Here is a 15,301-nt window from a genome sequence, read left to right as displayed (position 1 = left end):
TTTGATTTACATTTCTCTTATGACTAAAGATGTTGAACATTTCTGTATGTGTTTCTCAGCCATTTGGCATTCTGCAGTTGTGAATTCTTTGTTTAGCTCTGAACCCCATTTTTAATAGGGTTATTTGTCTCCCTGCGGTCTAACTTCTTGAGTTTTTTGTATATTTTGGATATAAGCCCTCTATCTGTTGAGGATTGGTAAAGATCTTTTCCCAAACTGTTGGTTGTCATTTTGTTCTAACAAAAGTGTCCTTTGCTTTACAGAAGCTTTGCAATTTTATGATATCCCATTTGTCGAATCTTGATCTTTGAGCATAAGCCATTGGTGTTTTGTTCAGGAACTTTTCTCCAGTGCCTATGTGTTAGAGATGCTTCCCCACTTTTTCTTCTATTTGAGTGTATCTGGTTTGATGTGGAGAGCCTTGATCCACTTGGACTTAAGCTTTGTACAGGGTGATAAGCATGGATAGATCTGCATTCTTTTACATGCTGACCTCCAGTTGAACCAGCACCATTTGTTGAGATTCGTATCGTTTTTCCATTGGAAGGTTTTGGCTCCTTTTTCAAAAATCAAGTGACCATAGGTGTGTGGCTTCATTTCTGGGTCTTCAATTCTATTCCACTGGTCTATCTGTCTGTCTCTGTACCAATACCGTGCAGTTTTTATCACTATTGCTCTGTAATACTCTTTTGAGTTCAGGGATAGTGATTCTCCCAGAATTCCTATTATTGTTGACAATAGTTTTAGCTCTCCTGTGTTTTTTGTTATTCCAGATGAATTTGCAAATTGTTCTGTCTAACTCTCAGAAGAATTGGATTGGTATTTTGATCGAGATTGCATTGAATCTGCAGATTGTTTTTGGTAAAATGGCCATTTTTACTATATTAATCCTGCCAATCCATGAACATGGGAGATCTTTCCATCTTCTGAGGTCTTCTTCAATTTCTTTCTTCAGAGGCTTGATGTTCTTATCATACAGATCTTTCACTTACTTTGTTAAAGTCACACTGAGGTATTTTATATTATTTCTGACTATTATGAAGGCTGTCATTTCCCTAATTTCTTTCTCGGCTTGTTTCTCTTTTGCAACACAAAACAATCTTAATGGAGTCTTTAGTGATCCTTTATATATATATATATATATATATATATAAATATATATATATATATATATATATATATATATTTGTGTATATATATCGACTCCTGGTTTTGTGCTTTTATGACATCCCTGTGTGAGAACTTGTGTATTTCTGTGTTTATGTTTGCTGTGCTTTGCTTTGGCACTTTTCCTTCTCTGTGTTTTTTTCTAGTTTGATTTATTTTCTTTTATCTTATTCCATATTTTTATTGTTATTACTAAGATGCCTGCTTGTTTTCGAAAGAGAGAAAGAAATGTCAGTATGGATGGGGTAGGATGTGAGGAAGAGCTGGAAGGAATAGGGGAATGGAAAACACTACACAGATTATAATCGATTTTTTTTCAATAAAAGAACAGAAAAATTTTAAAGGGGGCATAAGGTTGTGAATATTTCTAATTCTAGTTCTAGAGAGGTAGAGACAAGATGAACCCACACACCCACACACACAGAGTTAGAGACAGAGACAGAGACAGACAGACAGAGAGAGAGAGAGAGAGAGAGAGAGAGAGAGAGAGACTCTATAAAGGCACAAGTGAAAGACATGTGATGAAAACTCCTGGTCTCCATGTGCATATATACATACATCCTTCAGCTGTGCATACATACAGATACATGACAAAAAACATTGTAAAATAGCATGTGTATATAAAAATTTTTATTTACCAATAATATTTCTATAAGTTTAGATAGAATAATGTACAAATATTAGGCACATGATACTTTTATATAAGACCAAGTAACTGGTAAAAATCTAAACTTTATATACACATTATTTTATGGATCCCGAGAAATTAAGGAACAGTATTAAAGCTATAATGAAATATTAAAACTATTTTTGATTTATTTGCATATTTTCAAAATAAAACTTTAAACGCCACTATCAGCAAGGAACTCTTCAGTAAATTCAGCAACTTTCAGTAAGTTCTAAAGAACATTTATGATATAAAATAAAAAGAAGAAAGAGAATTCATGTGGAAATATCAACTTATTGTGCGCAATTAACTTAAGAATTCTAGTACAGAAATGTCAAAAGAATATATATGTATAATACCATGAAATTTATTTAAATTATGTGAGGAATCTTGTTTTGCTACTTAAACCAATGAAGTTAAAACAAAACAGGTATTTTAGAAAACAATAATTGGAGCTGCACAGAATGATTTCTTATAACCATCTTTAAGTCTAATTCCCAGGGATACCATGTACTCTTCTCACATCTGTGGGCACCAGGAATGCACACATGCATATATGCTGACACAACATTCATATGTATGAAGAAAAATTAATTAATAGGTTTTCAAAGAAAAGGTAAAAACATATTTAAAAAAATCTTGTGGCACTTTGAATGCATGTTTTCCAGCATAATTATTATTCTGTTATCAGAACTGATTTGTATCAAAGGAGTAATTGTGGGATAGGCATACATCACAAACTTCTGAACAGTCAGGACAACTGGGTCATACATCCATAACAGGACTGAGGAGGATGAGATGATGAAGTCCACCCAGTATATGACCACAAAGCAAACCACCAGCAGCAAGATGGTCTGCGTGGCTCTTTTCTCAGGGGATGCTCTCAAGTGGCTGGTGCTATGAAGATGCTTACATTGCCTGTGATGCCTAAACAAGATAATCACCATGTACATGCTTGTTGTCAGCATGACTCCTACAAGAAAAACATCTCTGGAGACTGACACTGTTAAAATCAAGCCCTTGATGATGTAGTTCTTGGGGAAGAGTGAACAGGATTTAGTGACCTTCATCTGGTTGGTTTCACTTACATTGGTAAAACCACCCACATAGAAAATCTGGTTACTACTGTAGAACAAATTGAAAGACCAAATACAGAAGAAAGCATAGGTCATGTACACTTTCAGTCTATGTTTAAACTTTGCCAACAGTGAGGTACTGGGACTGATTGTGACGGCCTGGACCACACTCAGGAGGCAGGTGGTGCAGATCGAGAGGCCTCTCATTACCCTGCTTATGTAAAATATTGTCTTACATTTAAAGTCATTCTCTAGGTTCAGTGTCTCAAATATGTCTGTAAGGCAAATATCCCCTCCAGTGAGGAACATCATTATGTGAATGAAAGTCAGTTGACAGGAAATCAAGTCTGTGGGTTTAGGTCTGTGACCTAGCATTATAAAAGTATAGAAAAAAAGAAGAATTGTATTGGCTAGGAATCCAAATCCAGCTTGGAAATAAAGAACATTCTTGAATAAGGACATAATTTGAGAATATATTCATCTTAATAGCATAATGGATGATTATTTCATTTACCTGAAAAAGAAACATTATACATCAAAGTTGTGATTTATTAAACAATATGGCTCTATCATTCTATTTTCTTAATTACTGATTAGTCTGTTTCCATAACTTTTGATGTTCATAACCTATATTTCTATATGCCTTCCATGTATCTCCTGCATATACAGAATATTATAGACAATAAATTCTTTCACATATATTTATACAGTATGCACATTTTGTATGTCTATAGTGCACCTGAGTCTCATGCCTTAGATATCCAATCCCATTGTTTTAAATTGCTTCATATACTTAACACCTAAAACAGTAGTGGTAAGCACAGAATATTAATCACATCAATACAACTGAATACAACTTATCATGATCTGGAAAATATTCACAAATATATTAAAACATTGAGGTGAGTTAGTCTCATACGTATTTTTTTTACGATGCTCCATTTTGCGACATGTTTTGACTCTTAATTGTAACTAAAACATAGGAATAATTCACAATAGTCCCACTATGTTAATCAGCAAAATATCTTTCTTTATTTAACTGTACTTATGTTTTTTTATTCCAAAAAGTCTTCCCATCCCCAGAATCTGAATTAAAGAGATAGATACAGTTGGTGACTGTTAGTGTACTTTTGACACCATATGAGCATTAATTATTGTTGTAAAAGTTCCTAGATGTCTCCCAGGTTAGTTCCCATCCCATCACCTCTGTGAGAGTGAAAATCAGATTTAATGAACTAACTCCCAGCTACCAAGAGAAAAAATATTTTTCTTTTCCTTCTGGAGTAACGAATAAATTGTTAATAGAACAGAGTAGTAATAGTTTCTCAGGTTTCCATGTTGATATCTTACCTACTTCCTACCTCTTAATTTGTATTTATCTCCTACTACTCTCTAAAAAGGCCCCTGTATCCTATTCCTCTGCTTTGATACCTGTACCCTGCATTTCTGTTCTTTATTGCTCCAGTTCCCCTCACCTATTCTTCAAGGGTCCCATTTTGTGTTCCTGCTTTCTGCAGTTACTACACACGACATAATCACATCTGAAGATGTGGAACTGAGAACTTCTAACAAGAGGGACTATATTTCATTAAGACTAGCACTGTTTTCTAACACATTATGACAAACATGAATTCACTGACGATGACCAGATAGTGATCCTGCTTGCAAATTTCTGTTTTAAAAGACATTCCTTTATGTGCACTAGAAAGCAAAGTCCCTAGTGTTATCATGTGTCATCAGTAACCACACACATTTTCTACAACAGTCTTACATTTAGTGCTTATTTTAGTTTGTTTGGCCTACTTACTACGTCAATTTATTACTGAATTGACTTACTTCAGTACTTTAAGTTCAGCTTGTGATAGAGAAATATAAAATAACTACACTGATGCAGACTCTTGTGAGAAAAGAGTGCCCAACTATATTTTCAAGTCCACTAATGTATCCCACATATATAGGTGCATGTACAGAAATAATGCAGAAAATAACCTGATACCATACTATAACATCCCTGATGTTCTGTTTTTAAAAACTTCAGGATTCATGCTGGAGTGATGGCTCTGTGGTCAAGAGCACTTCTTGCTTTTGGATAGACCTGGATTTGATTCACTAGAATGACACCACGACTTGGGACTATCATGCCTATATATCACAGGAATGAATTACCCTCTATGAAGTGCATGCAAGGGGTACACACATAATACATGTAGGCAAAACACACATATATGTAAAATAAGATAAAAGAATAAGCTTCAGCATAATTGTCAGAGACTAGCAACAGTGTTCTTGTTCTCTATTGAAGGTAACCAAGGATAAAGAGTACCCATGAGGACAAAATGTGGTCTTGCATAAACTTAGGGTTTCTTTTTAATTTTACAACATTTGTCTGTCTTAGGTCTATTTTACTTTGCAATAGTAGCTGACCTGCCTGTCTGAATTTCTTTGAGGCCAGAAACAGCAGCATGTCTGGTCTTTAGCACCTCATTGTAATACAACACGGGTATTAAGTAAAGGATTAATTGGTAGGATATTTTTCTCTCCTGTTCAGAAGACTCACCTCTAGATTGTTAGGAAGGATGGAGGTCTGGAGCAATAAACTTTTGTTGATCCTGGAGAAGAGAGTCACTCATAGACGGAAAAACTTTTACACAAGCAAATATGCATAACTTCATATACATTCATTTACACATTTATGAATATACACTCATGCACCTTCATGCATATGAGTTGGACTCAGTTATTACTTACCTCATACTTTGTTACTTACACGCACTCAGCTATACTTACATGAGCATATGGAGAAAAGCCCAAGTTCAAATACAGACAGAACTTACTCATACTGGATGAAAAATGAGCTTCAATCTTTGTTGCATAAAAAGGAAACAGCTTCTACCCTTTCATTGCTACATAGACTAAACCAAAGTCTGTAAGAAAAAAGCTTTGTCCCCTTTAGTGAGACTAAGCCAGCCCTATTGTTAAGAAAACATCTATTTTGTCCCATGCTAAGGAAAAGCCTACCTGGTCTTTGTGCTTTCTCTGCTGGGTTTTGGGTTCTCCTTCTCTCTGCAGTCTATGTATTGCTCTTTACTTCTATTCTTGTTTATTTCTAAGGGAAACTAAAAGAGGAAACTCTATCAGAATGTCCTCCCCTAATTTCTAAGAAGTTCTCTAAAGTTCTAAGTTACTCTACTCTGTTGTCCTTCTCCCAATCCTCCTCCTAATCCTGCTCTTTCCTTCTCCTCTCATGCAATAATGTCGTATAATGTAATTTTTCCTAGTTATTTTGTTTTTTTTACCTTTCCTGGGGGAATAGATCACAGATAAAAAGTTCACCATGAGACTACATATAAATTTAAATAAGAAATTGTATAAGAAGTTTACAACAGAGATGTTTATACATTCGCATTAAGACTAGACATTTTTTGTCATTTGCTGTACAGGTTCATTGAAAGTTACAAAAACATAATTTTTTGTAACTAAGTTGTCATTGAAACCTAGCCAACATTTTATTCTCTGTTTTTGCACCTATAATAATCAGTTAATTCCCTATTATGGCATTTGGTTAATTGTTTTACAATTTCTTGTAATGTGTACTAAGTTGTAAATGTCTGGTTTTTTTTAATCTCAGAAGCAATTTGTGACACTTGGAGACTGGCAGAGTTCTAATTGCAGTTTTCATATCAAAGATGGCTATAATAGCAATCCTACTAATGGTGATAAATAATTGCTAATAAAATTTTAGAAATTCTTATTAGAGTATTCAGAATTAAGAATTCATCTATTTGTCTATGTAGCATCATTACAAGACAGTACATATTCATTGATTTGAATAAATCTGCACAAAATGGTGGGCTAAAACTGAGTGATTATTTATATATATTTAATAATGTCAGAAAAAGCATATTAGTAGCAGGGATATTTCCTAAAATGTAGTCACTTCAGCCTTGTGGAGAAGGGCTCATACACCATAGTTGTACAGTCTATGTTGAAACCATCTCAGAAAGATCACCTGCTTGTTTTTAGCCTCTCCTAAATGGTTTCTGGCCGATAATGCTTACTTCAAGCCTTGGTATCCAAACTGTAAGAACTGTAGCCCAACTCTCATTTTAAAACTACAATGAATAAACCATGTAACATAATAATTATCAATAATATATTAATAATTTATTAACATAGCATATCTCGGTATGAAATGATGATCATATAATAAAGTAAAAGATAGTAATCTAAAATATTTTTTAATCCTAAAGATATGAATTCAATTTCTCTGCTTCATATCCATTGCTTTGGTAAATGTTTGTCATATACAGAAAGTGATACATCTTCTAAATCATCAACTGACATATTTCTTTTGAGCCTACTGGAGCTGAGAGTTGATGAAAAATGGCCAGTATTGCCATGGGTAAAAATGTAGATATACACATGAGTTGCTAATATAGATAATCCCTGAGAAAAAAATGTGTTGTATTTGAGAAGAAAATTGCAGTGTTGGGGCTTTCACAATTACTTTAACTTGTAATCTTTAGTTGCAAGTAGTAAAACCCACTGTATATCCATAAACATTTATAATACTGGAGAAATCACCACAATTAAATTGGTCCAGTCAAAAGTATGAGCAGTATGTAGCAAGCTATCTGAAGAGGCACACACACACACACACACACACAAAAAAAAAACAAAGCAGAAAAGAAAGAAAGAAGGAAAGAAAGAGAGAGAGGAGGGAGATAAAGAGAGAAACAGAGAGAGAGAGAGAGAGAGAGAGAGAGAGAGAGAGAGAACAGGAAAAGCTGCTTCATGAAATGTTACTTTACCTCTTCAATATCACATTATTTGATTTTAGAAGAGTCTTGTTTTATGAATTTAGAGTAATCTTTGCTTTCTGGTTTTTGGTAATTCAATAACATAAGGTACATAGAAGTTTACTAAATCTTATGTATAATTTTCATTTTAACTTTAACCACATTTAGTGAGTGATGACCTAAAAGCTGTATGACTTCTTACAGCATAAAATGAGTATGTGACTTTCAGGTGACAGGTGAAACTGTTGGCTGATGTACTGGCCACTGTGAGCAACATGAAAAAACCTTTAGAAATCTCATAAAGATGGGAAACTTAACCACTCAAATTAGTTCCATCATATTTTTATAAAATATATAATGCCAGCAGGAACTATTATCACTTTTAAAATAAAGTACTAATTAATAACGTTTGCCTGATAATCTTAAATAACTAGAATGCATAAGTTGTTCTTTGGAAATTGAGTTTAGCATAGGTCTGTCAGCACACAGACATTGACTAGAATATTACATTTTCACACTATGAGTCAGTTCCCCTGAGAAGAAGCAGCAGTAGCAGAAGTGTCACTGCAGAGAGTGTGGGGAGGTAATAATGCCAAGAGCTTCACCACAAGTTGTGTGGTATGAGTTTTGGAAAAACAAAAAATGTTAACTGAAAGTGTGTGTGTGTGTGTGTGTGTGTGTGGTGTGTGTGTGTGTGTGTGTGTGTGTGTGCACGTGAGCACGCATGCACAGATGCACATGAGTATTGCATTGCATTGTATTGTATTTTTGTAACTATTAGAGGAAACCTTAGGGATTTTGACTTTAAATAATTTTATACCATTAAATATTAGTATTTTTTCTTACTGGTAATGTAAAGCTTGCTCAATATTATGTAGTATGAGTGTAACATGGTTCAATCCAGAAAACATGAAATAAGAAAAATGAATTCATTTAATTAAAAAAAAATAAGATTTCTACAGATAATTATCCAAATTACATTTATGTAAAGATAACTTTACAAAATTTAACAAATGATATGATGTTTTCAGATATTTTTGAAGGACATACAAAATATCCACTGTATTAGAAATCATTGCAATAGAGTAAACAAATTTAAATTAAAATTTTGAAACTTATATCTTGTTAAGAATGGTTTATGTTTTACTAAACCATGATTTGAAACTTTCCTAAGACTTACTAGATATGTGCAAACTTAACAGACTAGAAAATTACTGATATACATCAAATTATTATTTGTTTGATATATCTAGCTTATGTTTCATATAAATAAATGAATATAGTCAATCAATGAGAAAAATATTAAATTGAGAAAATACAAGATGCAATTCAGTATTATACAAATGTATTAATATTATAAATGTTCTCCTGCATACCAGTAAATATCAGGTTTTTGATTTCCACCTTCTAAGATATCTCAGGTGTCTTGTTACAGTAATGGAAAAGTAACTCAGTTGGCAACACATAGGTGGAACTTTGATCTTAGTATTATTACAAAACACACTCAGAAAAATGCTATGTCAGATGTGCTCCTTAAAATTTGCATCTGAAACTATAGTTTACATATATATAAAAATGTACACTCATTGCATGACACGTTCATTCAATACATAATACCCATTGATCATTGTCACCCTATTAGCCTTTCTTTCTCTCTTCCTACCCTTCTGCTAAGCACCTGTCCTCTTTCCAATACCCCCTTCTACTGAGACATATATTATCAGAAATCACAGTAAGTGAAATCTACGTTCTTTCTTAAATCATTGCATTGATATCTTTTATGTCTAGAAGTATCTGCTGTACTCATTAAACAGTACAATTCAAAAGCAAGTTTCTATTCAGAAAATTTTCTAATCTCTTATTGCAAAAAGTCCTGATTCCTTCTACCACCTACTTACAGCTCTCACTATAGTGAAGAGAGAAAGAAACACTTACTATGCTTATCCTTTGATAAACATCCTTGTAGAATAAGGCCCTAAGAAGTAGTTATAAGGAAGAAATGCTATCAGCTCATCTCCCTCTAGACTCACAGTTACCGTGTCATCTGTGGTAGGCAATTCTCACCTTGAGGTGATTACAAAGTGGATCCATCAAATGGAAGTGAACTTCTCTAATTCTAGGAGAACAATGGAGTAGGAACAGCTGTGCTCTGCATTTCCCATTTGGGAGCTATTCTCTCCAGGCCATATATGTCGGTATGGATTGATTGTTCCCAGACCATGTGAATAAAACAAAAACAATAGTAATAATAATAATAATAATATCTCATTTAAAAGGAATAGAAAACATTTCAGACCCCAAGGTATCTGTCCTGCTTCCATAAGAGTCATGGTGTACTCCATCCTTACTTGTGAGTGGCTTCAGAATCTCACCTAGAAATTAATAACTTTTTGGATAAGATTAAGAAAATGTATCCTCTACCAAATTTACACGGGGAAAGTCATTTTTTATAGAGCACACAGATGGGAAGAAATATAACTGTGTTATCAGGAGAAATTGGACCATGGGCAGGAAATGTAGCTCAGCTGGTAGAGGGCATATCTAAAAAAATTGTGTTTTTTGGACACCATGAAAGAAATAAAACCTTCAAGTTATATGCGTAGGTGAGAGAGAATTCCAAGTCAAAGGCAAACATAACATCTTCAATAGGATCATAGGTGAAAACTGCCTCAAACATACTATATAGCACAAATCACAGAACTCCCAAATAAGACAAGACTACGATGAAACATTTCCATGACTCTTAATAGTTAAAACACTGAGTATAAAAGAACACAACAACAAAAATATGAACTGAAAGCTCTAAGAGAAGAAAAATGCAAGAAAACCCATCAAATGGAAAAGTGAACATCCCAGTTCTGGAAACAGCTGATTACTGAAGATAAGCTTTCAAGGCCGGAAAGAGCCTGCAGCAATTCATCCCAAGTGTTAAAGAAGAGCCCATCTCAAGTAATAAACCCAGCAATAGTGCTCCTATGATAGAAATGTGCAATTTCCTATAACAGAAACAGCAAAAATTATATTTCACAAACCACACCTACAGTAATATAGGAAACATAATTTTGAACTTAAAAGAGGAATGGCAATAACAGAGAAATCATGTGGCAAAAATATGAAGCTATAATTATCAAAACACAAAGTATCACTGAAAACACAAAACCAAAAATGAACAACATGATGAGCAGAACTAACACATGCATTTCAAGATTAATTTAAATATGAATGCCTCATTCTTCACACAAAAGACCGAGAGGGAATGATTGGACAAGAAACAAAACCGGGGACAGGAGAGATGGCTCAGCAGTTAAGAGCACTGACTGCTCTTCCAGAGGTCTTGAGTTCAGATACTAGCTACCACATGGTGGTTCACAACCATCTGTAATGAGGTCTGATGCCCTTCTGGTTTGTCTGAAGATAGCTACAGTGCATATAATAAATAAATCTTTAAAAATAAAGGAACAAAACCCTTACAAAGTCTTTGTACTTTCGTGAGTTTATCAACTGTTGATTTTAGACTCTGAGCTCATGGTAACTTTTCTTCTGTACCAATGTGTTCAAGGGTATTTCCCAGTGTCTATTTTATGAGATTTAATGTAACTGGTTGTATTTTGAGGTCTTTGATCTGCTTGGACTTGAGTTTTATACAGGGTCATAAGTATGGATCTATTTTAATTCTTCTACATGTAGACATTCAGTTAGTCCAGCAGCATTTGTTGAAGATTCTCTCATTTTTTGCATTGTATGGTTTTGGCTTCCTTATCAAAAATCAAGTCTATGGGTCTGTGGGTTTATTGCTAGATCTTTAATTTGATTCCATTGACCAATGTGTCTATTTCTGTCTCAATACCATGGAGTTTTTATCCATAGCCCACAGCTTGAGAAAGGATCTTCATCAACCCTACATATGACAGACGGTTAACATCCAAAATTTCCAAAAACTCCAAAAATTAGACACAAGCAACTCAAATAACCAAATTAAAAAGGGGTTTCCTGAGCTAAGAAAATTCTCAACAGGAAAATCTCAAATGTCCAAGAAACACTAAAAGAAGTGTTCAAAGTCTGTAGTAATCATGGAAATGCAAATCAAATATACATTGAGTTTCTACCTTACATTAATCAGAATGGCTAAGATCAATGAGTTAAGAGAGAGCACATGGTGGTGATGATATGGAGCAAGGGGTACACTCTTCTATTGCTGGTGAAATCACAAACTTGTACAACCACTTTGGAAATCACTTTGGCAGTTTCTCAGAAAACTTGGAATAGCTCTACCTCAACACTCAGCTATACCACTCCTGGCGTATACCCAAAAAATGCTCCACTATCCCACAAGGATATTTGCTTAGTTATGTTCATAGCAGCCTTATTCATAATAGACAGAAGCTGGAAATGACTCAGATGTCCGTCAACTGAAGAATGGATAAAGAAAATCTGGTGATTTCATTCTACACAATGAAATACTATTCAGCTATTAAAAAACAAGGTATCATGAATTTTGCAGACAAATGGATAGAGTTGAGAATATCATTCTGAGTAAGGTAACCCAGACCCAATAGGACATACATGGCATGTACTCACTTATAAGTGCATATTAGCCATAAAATAAAGCACCATAATATACTACTCCACAGACACAAGGAAGATAAAGAAGAAGAAAAGTCCAAACCAGGAAGCTTGAATTCACTTACAAGGGGGAATTAAATAGTCATAAGGGGCAGATAAGATGGGAAAGAGAGTTGGAGAATTCAGTACTAGGTGTTGGAAGGGCAGAAGACATGGCTAGATGGCCATGAAAATGAATGGAAATCTGCAACTGATGGGGGTGGGGAGGAGGAATGCACCTTCAGGACAAGACATTGCATGGGGCAAGAGAGGTCCCCAAGAATCAATATAGTTGATCTTAACTGTGACTCACTATATTGAGAATATGGAATATGAATAGGCCACCTATATATTCAGACAGTTACCCCAATAGAGTCATAGGTACTCCAACCCATCCAGAAAATGTTCACCCACCAACTTTTCCTGCCTACAAGTAATGCAGGCATCAGAGAGACTGAGAGAATTGCCAAACCATATCCAGCCCCTCTAGAGACCCATCCCATGGCAAGCATCAGCTCCTAACACCATTAATAATACCCTGTTATGCTTTCAGATAGAATCATGGTGTCCTCTGAAAGGCTCCACACAGTAGCTGACTCACATACAGATATCCACAGACAAACCGTGGATAGAGCTTGGGGACTCTTATGGAATAATAGGAGGAAAGATTGTGTATCCTGAAAGGGATAGAAACTCCACAGGAAAAGCAACAGTCAATTAACCTCAACACTTGGGGCTCTCAGTGTCTGAACCACCAACCAAAGAACATAGACAGGCTGGAGGTAGTCCTCTCCTTTCATATGTAACAGATGTGAAGCTTCATGTGGGTCCTGCACAACTTTGGTGGGGGCTACCCCAAAAGTTGTTGCCTATAGGTGGTGAGAGATCAGGTCTTTTGGGTTCATATTCCATTTTAGAGAAACTGACTTAAGGTTTAACTCCAGTTAACTAACAAACTTGTACCTAGCAGCAGTTTCAGGTTACTCCCCACAAATCTGAGCCTTCAGGTTTCGGGTCTAACCCTGGTACCTCACTTCTGAACAATCACCAATCAGGAGGAAAGCAGAAATTAAGTTTATGGTTTGGTTCCCAGAACCAACCAATTATGTTAAAGGCCACAATGGCCCCGCAATCAAATGTGTGCCACTCTAGAAATCCCTTACTTGTTTGCTTGTTTCTATAAGTGCTTTCCTGAACCCCCTTGTTTTGGGGCTCTCTACTCTCCTGTCCTGCCGAGTCAGGGTTGACAGGAAGCCTAAGCTCAAGCTTGAATAAAGAGACCCTAATGTGATTGCATTTCTCTTTGGAGAAACTATCCACTCTTAAGGGTAGGCTTCAGGCCATGCGAGACATGGCCAACACAAAACAACCTTAATGGAGTCTTACTGATCCTTTGCACACACACACACACACACACACACACACACACACACACACACACACATACATATATATGTAAATATAGATACTTAGGGTTTCTTATTTTTATGATATCCCTGTGTGAGAACTAGTGTGTATCTCTTTATGTTTGTTGCGCTTTTGCTTTGGCATTTTTTCTTCTGTGTGTTTTGTCCTATTGTGATTCATTTATTTTTCTTTTATCTTGTTCTTCATTTTATTGCTATTACTTAAAGATCTACTTCTTTCCAAAGTCATAAAGAAATGTCATTGGATGGGGAAGGAATTGAGGAGGAGCTGGAAGGAATAGGGGAAAGAGAAACCATAATCAGACTATGTTGTATGAAATATTTTTCTCAATAAAGACAAGCATAATTTTAAATGGGGGGAGGTTATGGTGGTGAATACTTCTAGTCCCAGAGAGTCAGAGATAGGACTTGGACTACTGTCTTGACACAGGTCACAGAGAGAGATGTGCTTTCAGGACACCAGGTAAATAGCATGTGGAGATCAATAGCCAACAGTGTCTACTGGCCTCCATGTGCACATATACATAAGAACTTCATTTGTACATATATGTATATATATATATATATGTATACAGATACACAGTGAACATATTATACAACATCTATGTATATCTAAACATTTTTATTTACCAATAAAATTTTAAAAAGTGTAAATGAAATGAAGTATAAGTAAACAGGCACATGATATTTTCAGATAAGAGTCATTAAGTAACTGTAGTAAAAAGATGGGAACCTTAAATTCACAGTATTATTATGGATTCTGAGAAGGTACAATTAGCTAATAAAATTAAAGCTACAATAAAATATTTTAACCATTCTTGATAAGAGAGAATAGAACAAAATCATTTTGAGAGAAAGCTTTAAAAGTCACCTCATCATCAAAGGGTTTACTATAGAGATGAAAAAGGAACAAGAATTAATGTTAAAATAGCAATTATTGTGCACAAGTAATGGAAAAACTCTACAGTACTTTAAAACAGAAATGTCAAAAGAATGTATATGTGTAATATCACAAATTTTAATTAAATCATATGAAGAATCCTGTTTTGCTACATGAACCATTAAAGTTTAATTGATTCATATACATCTCAACTAGTGTCCCTCTCACAGGATTCCAACCTTCCCATTCCTCATCTCCTTCTCTTCTGAGCCAGTGCCTCTCCCCCGCCCCTGCTTCCAGAGCATAAAGTCTCTGCAGCATTAGGGCCATCATCTCGCACTGAACCTGGACAAGGCAGCTCTGTTGGGGAATGGATTCCATGATAGGCAGCAGGATCAGGAACAGATACTACAGGGGTCTATCCAACATTGAGGCTGAGCTGTACATCTGAAACACATGTGCTAGGATCATTAAAGTTTGAAAGAAACTGTATTTTGGAAAAGAATAATTGGTACTATACAGAGTGATTCCTTTTAAGCCCCTGTAAGTCCAATTCCAGGGGATGCCATTACATCTTATTTCTGTGGATACCAGAAATATGTACATATATACATACTGGCATGACACTCATAGGTATAAATGAATAACAAAATAATAGGTTTTTGAAGAAAAGAAAAAACTCA

General features: G+C 35.1%; 1 protein-coding gene across 1 annotated transcript; it reads right to left on the bottom strand.

Moving 5' to 3' along the window:
- Positions 1–2,439: 2,439 nt before the first annotated feature.
- Positions 2,440–3,372, bottom strand: Vom1r75 (vomeronasal 1 receptor 75). The gene has a single exon (NM_001408854.1). The coding sequence runs from the start codon at positions 3,370–3,372 to the stop codon at positions 2,440–2,442; it is 933 nt and encodes a 310-aa protein (NP_001395783.1).
- Between the last annotated feature and the right edge of the window lie 11,929 nt (positions 3,373–15,301).

The sequence above is a fragment of the Rattus norvegicus genome, chromosome 4, assembly GCF_036323735.1.
Source record: "Rattus norvegicus strain BN/NHsdMcwi chromosome 4, GRCr8, whole genome shotgun sequence".
Lineage (NCBI taxonomy): Eukaryota > Metazoa > Chordata > Mammalia > Rodentia > Muridae > Rattus > Rattus norvegicus.
The sequence above is the reverse complement of the archived record's forward strand: the minus strand, read 5'-3'. Positions and strand labels throughout refer to the sequence as shown.